This window comes from Cynoglossus semilaevis, chromosome 7 (assembly GCF_000523025.1).
Source record: "Cynoglossus semilaevis isolate Cse_v1.0 chromosome 7, Cse_v1.0, whole genome shotgun sequence".
Classification (NCBI taxonomy): Eukaryota; Metazoa; Chordata; class Actinopteri; order Pleuronectiformes; family Cynoglossidae; genus Cynoglossus; species Cynoglossus semilaevis.
The window spans coordinates 796205-801174 of record NC_024313.1 but is presented as its reverse complement, the minus strand read 5'-3'; the positions used below and the strand labels follow the sequence as shown (position 1 = coordinate 801174).

Genomic DNA, 4970 nt, shown 5'->3' with positions numbered 1-4970 from the left:
GTTGGAACACACTGTGGTACCAGACCCTCATGAGCATCAGGTGAACAGAATTGTACTGCAGAAAGTAGTGTGTTGCTACAAAAATGGCGAGAAAAAGGCAATTAACAATGGAAGAGAGACAGACCGTCATAACACCTAAAAATGTTGGTCTTTCCTACAGGGAATTTGCAAAGAAAGTCAAGGTGTCAGTGAGTACAGTTTTCTTCACCATCAAAAGACACTCCGGGGGAAACTGTGTGTGACATCAACTGTCAAACATGGAGGAGGAAGTGGGATGCAGGGTCGGTGACTTGTACAGAGCGAACGGCACTGTGAACTAGTTGGTCAGAGGTTCATCCTACAGCAAGATAATGACCCAAAACACAAGTCCAAGCTATGGCTAAACTACATCAGGAAAAAAGAACAAGATGGTAAGCTTGAAAACATGGAGTGGCCAGCACAGTCTCCAGACTTAAACCCCATGGAGCTGGTTTGGGAAGAACCGGACAGAAGAGTGAAAGCCAAGCAACCTACCAAGTGCCACACATTTATGAGAACTTCTGCAACAGACTTGGGAAGAACGTTCTGAAGAATATTTGATTTCTATTGTAGAAAGCTGTTATATCTGCCAAAGGTGGCTATTCTAAAATTTAGAATACATTTTGGTCTATAAATTGATTCCATGATTTCTTTTTCAACTCAAATCGCTTATTTGTTCTATGCTTTAATGTCAGAGTGCAATGACACAATAAACTGAATAATTTTCAGTAAAAAACTGGAAAAAGTGTGTGTGTTCTAAAACTTTTGACCGGTAGTGTATCATGTTACCGTTTTGTTGACAATGGGTTAACAAACTGTACTCTACTGTAACATGTGAGCACCTGCATGTCGATCCAGGTGGCTGAGTTGACGGCTTCCTCCAACGAGGCCTCCACCTGGTCAACCAGAGACTGACCCACGCAGGCCCCTCTGAGGAACAGCAGCTTGTTGGACTTGAAACGCTTTTTGATGTAGTTAGACGGATCTGGGATTCCCAACCTCACCAACGCATCATACTCTGTAGGAAGAAGGTTTAATCAGCCAGTCTGTATAGCGCCACCTAGAGGGCTGCAGAAAACCTGCAGGTTTGTACCATAGGTTATCAACTGATGACAATAATAAGGTTATAGTTTCATTTGCAGTTTACATACATTTTATTTACAGTTATTTCATTAAATGTTGAGCATATTTTTTGTTATTTGAATGTGTTTATGTAAATTGGAACCCCTAGTCTATGTTGTGACTGAACAATAATCTGATTTTTGTTGTGTTTACAATATCCAAGAGACAAGAAAAATGTTTCTGTTAAGTCAAAATGGAGGTTTTACTAAAATCCAAACAAAAGCGGAATTAAATAAATAAATAACTACGTAAGACCTACGAGACCGGAGCATTAAAATCAATGCACCGGCGGACGCAAAGCCACGCGAATGTGCTTATTGTCACGGAAAAGACTGCGCAGGTCGAAAGCATCCACCACGGATCTGAAGCGGCAGCAGGTAAGATGCTAAAAGACAAGAATGTTTGGGGTTTGTTGTTGTTGTTGTTGGTTGTTGGCGTCCGGACTGGCGTTTACGCAAGAACTTTGCACTTGCAGTAAAAAAAAAATTTAAAATTAAACTTCTTAATTATTTTTTTTTCCCGAACAGTGCCAGTAACACGGCTGGTTAGCCTACCAGAAAAGTCATTTATCACTATCTTCAATTTCCTCCTGCGCACTAAAACCACTAAAGTGGTCGTTTTCCGTGTCGGAATTGAACAGCCTCAGAATTACTTCGTCACTTTTTCAGTCTCTTATGTTGTCGCTCTCAATATTACTTCGGACCTTGACCTTGTGCTGTCCTCTCAATCACGCAGCAGTCCAGCCTTTGGTGATAGTGGAGTTTTCTGACCCGTGTTTTCTCCACGCCGTCAGCATCCAATGGCGGACTTGAGCAAAAGCTACGCTTCGCATGCGGTCAGTGTTTGTAAAAACTCGCCGCTCGTCATCAACGCTTTCCCACTCAACTCGGAGTGCCACTTTAAATGCATGATAGTGTTTATGCATATGGTTTATGGTTAACAGTTTCACTCGTTAACTGACACCTGTTCGATAATTCCATTGGTCTGATGTGACGAGGCTAAATGCATTAGCGGCGTGAAGCTCGTTATCATTGTTTAATCTGCAGGGCTCAAAGTATGTAGAAAACGTAACGGCCTAAAGTACGGAAATTAAGGTACAACAGAAATATTGGGGTTACTGAATAATTTAACGTCATAATAGCTAGTATTGAACTGGCTGTGGTGTAGAGTGGTTATGTAAGGAGCTGAAAGGAAGTGATAAGATAGTGCTTGATTTTAATGTAAACTAAGCTCTTAGCTTAGTCTAAGCCCATGTTTCCCAATCTTTTTAGAGCCATGGGACATGTTTACCATCAGGCATAAAAAGTATATGTAATGCAATATAATAATATTCTAGTTTTTTTTTTTCAATAAATATTTACTCCTGTTTAGTGGAAGACAATGCTAATATACTGGCAGGAATTGAAGAAAGACACTTAAACTTTTTTGTTTTCTACAAATATGATTATTAAAAAAAAAAAAAGTTTACAAAATGGAAGCTAGGGTTATCTCCTAGTGTAGCATAGAGCTAAACAGCATTGCAAACGAGATAACGTTAGCGCAGTAGAAGCAGGTAGAGCAAGAAAATGAGCAAGCAACAAATTGGTAAAAGTTTCAAATTGCTTAATAAAGAGGAAAAGCTAGCCAAGGAAATTGGACACTTAGCAAAAATACAAATGTTCTCTAACGTACTGCTGTTAGACTCCCTTCAGTACAGACATTCCCTTCAGGTCTTAGAGGACATTACATTAAAGACTAAATATTTTCACAAGGTAAAGGTATAAGATGTGTTACCGTTGCACCAGGGTTCCCTCTGCTCCCTCTGAAGCCTTGGTGTCCGGGGGGACCAGTTTTCCCTAGGGCACCTGGTGGACCTGGATCTCCCTTGAAATCGCACACACATGCACATTTTTGTGGTGAGATGAAAGGGAAGAACATTTATCTTCCATGAGTCGACATACACCCAACACCGCAGTGTGTCCTGTGTGTTGTTTATTAGCGAATTAGAGAGAAGGATGAGACAGAGGACGCGAGAAATACCGGCTGTGCTATGGTGGGAGGGGGGGGAGGAGTGGAGGAGCTTTTACTAGACTACGCTGTGAAGTGATTATGAGACTGACATTATGACAAACACCACCCACCTTGGCGCCCTCCTTTCCAGCCGATCCTGGTAAACCGTGCTCACCGGGTGGTCCCGGTGAACCTGGATGGCCTCTGTCTCCAGTTGGCCCTGTCTCTCCAGATTTACCCTGAAATGTTCGATGAAGTCATGTGAAGCTTCAAAAAATGCAAAAAAAAAAAAAAAGTATTAACCAATGGGCTGATTCTTCTTCCTACCTGAGGTCCAACGACACCTGGGGGCCCGTGAGGACCATTTTTGCCCTGGAAACCCTGGAGAACATGACAAAGTGAGACAGAGGTTAAAACCAGTTGGCAGTTTTTCCCGGGATATTTGTATATTAAACTTTTACTTCTACAAGAATGCTAAAAATTCTTTATAATAACCTTGTAGTTTAAATGACCTCATAATTGACTAAAATCTCAGCCTGTTTAGTTGAAGACAACGTTGATATACTGGCAGGAATTGAAGAAAGACACTCACAAAGATCCTAAAGAGCTCTGACAGTTTTTTTTTAGTTTTCATAGCCATCTACTGCCACCTAGTGAAGAATAATTAATTGTTCTGCCTGTCATGCATTGACGAACAAAAAAATAAATAAAAATTTGCAATAAATAAATTATAGTTTTCGGACCAATTAATTGAAATTTTATAGAAAAAAAAAACTTTTAGTGACGACTGCATTTGAAGCGCTTTTTCGACCTGAGAGATAAAACACCAACAGCAGGGATTTCTTATTAGTGCTTTTAGTGCATCGCTCACGGTTATCGAACGTGTGTGATATGATGAAAAGTACGCAAAGAAACTGTGTGATAACTCACAGAAGTAGACCTACATTCATACAAGACACAGTCGGCCCTGGATAATGTGAAATATTCATGATTTTGTCTAACGCTTAATGTACTTGCTTTATTTAATTTTCCGTTATTGTATTTTATACTTTTTTCTGTTACTATGTTGTTTCATTTTTTTTATATAGACTGCCTGCGGAACTATAGATGCGTTTACCCACCGGGACATTAAAGTAGATTTCATTTCATTGAAAATTTAATCAAAGCGCTAGAACTGCTCATAGAAAAATAAACACACTCCACATCTGAATCGATGTTCCTCAACGTTCCCATTAAGAGTATAAAAAGCAAGCCGGCAATAAAAATATCTGAATTATTAATATTTGATTACAATAAAATCTCATTTTCCCTGAGTATGTGTAGCCACTACCTGAGGAGCTGATGTCTGTTAAACATGGATGCAGTGGCAGGTAAGTTGATAACTGAAAAACTGCAGGAGAAAATACCTCCACATTTTAAAAATGCATCTGGCTGCTACCTCTAAAACAAAAATTTCTTGCTGTATACTGTTTATGTTTTTAGTAAGGATGTCCGATATTAACTTTTTGCCGATATCCGATATGGCACTATTTCCAAACACTTAATTTATGATTCTGATATTAACCAATACCAATATAGGCCTGGTAATATTTGTTTATGAATCTGTACAAACCACTGTATGAGTATGAGATTTTTAAGTGAGCTGCAATGCTGCCATCTAGTGACTTTAACTTTAACGTACAGCTGTTTATCCCCCAAAGTATTTTTAGGGCGCACATCATTTGGCAAAAGCCAGGCATTGCGTTATCAGGTTTTTATTATTGGAGAAAAAAAACACTGATAACGTTTCTTACATATATTACATAATATGCTATTATCGGGCCAATAATATCGGTCGGCCG

At 39.5% G+C, this 4970-nt stretch overlaps 1 protein-coding gene and 1 long non-coding RNA gene across 2 annotated transcripts in view; both read right to left on the bottom strand.

Annotated features, from left to right (window-relative positions):
* ufl1 (UFM1-specific ligase 1) overlaps positions 1-4970 on the bottom strand; it is a 12520-nt gene that overhangs the window by 5979 nt on the left and 1571 nt on the right. The window contains exons 4-7 of the mRNA XM_025057040.1: positions 3457-3510; positions 3261-3368; positions 2922-3003; positions 808-1036 (exon numbers count right to left, since the gene is read on the bottom strand). Coding sequence (XP_024912808.1) covers positions 808-1036; positions 2922-3003; positions 3261-3368; positions 3457-3510 — 473 coding nt within the window. The remainder of the gene's footprint in view (positions 1-807; positions 1037-2921; positions 3004-3260; positions 3369-3456; positions 3511-4970) is intronic.
* LOC103380622 (uncharacterized) lies at positions 2827-3529 on the bottom strand. The gene is made up of 3 exons (XR_521700.2): positions 3457-3529; positions 3261-3368; positions 2827-3003 (listed from the first exon to the last, which is right to left on the bottom strand). It is a non-coding gene; the product is annotated as an uncharacterized LOC103380622 (long non-coding RNA).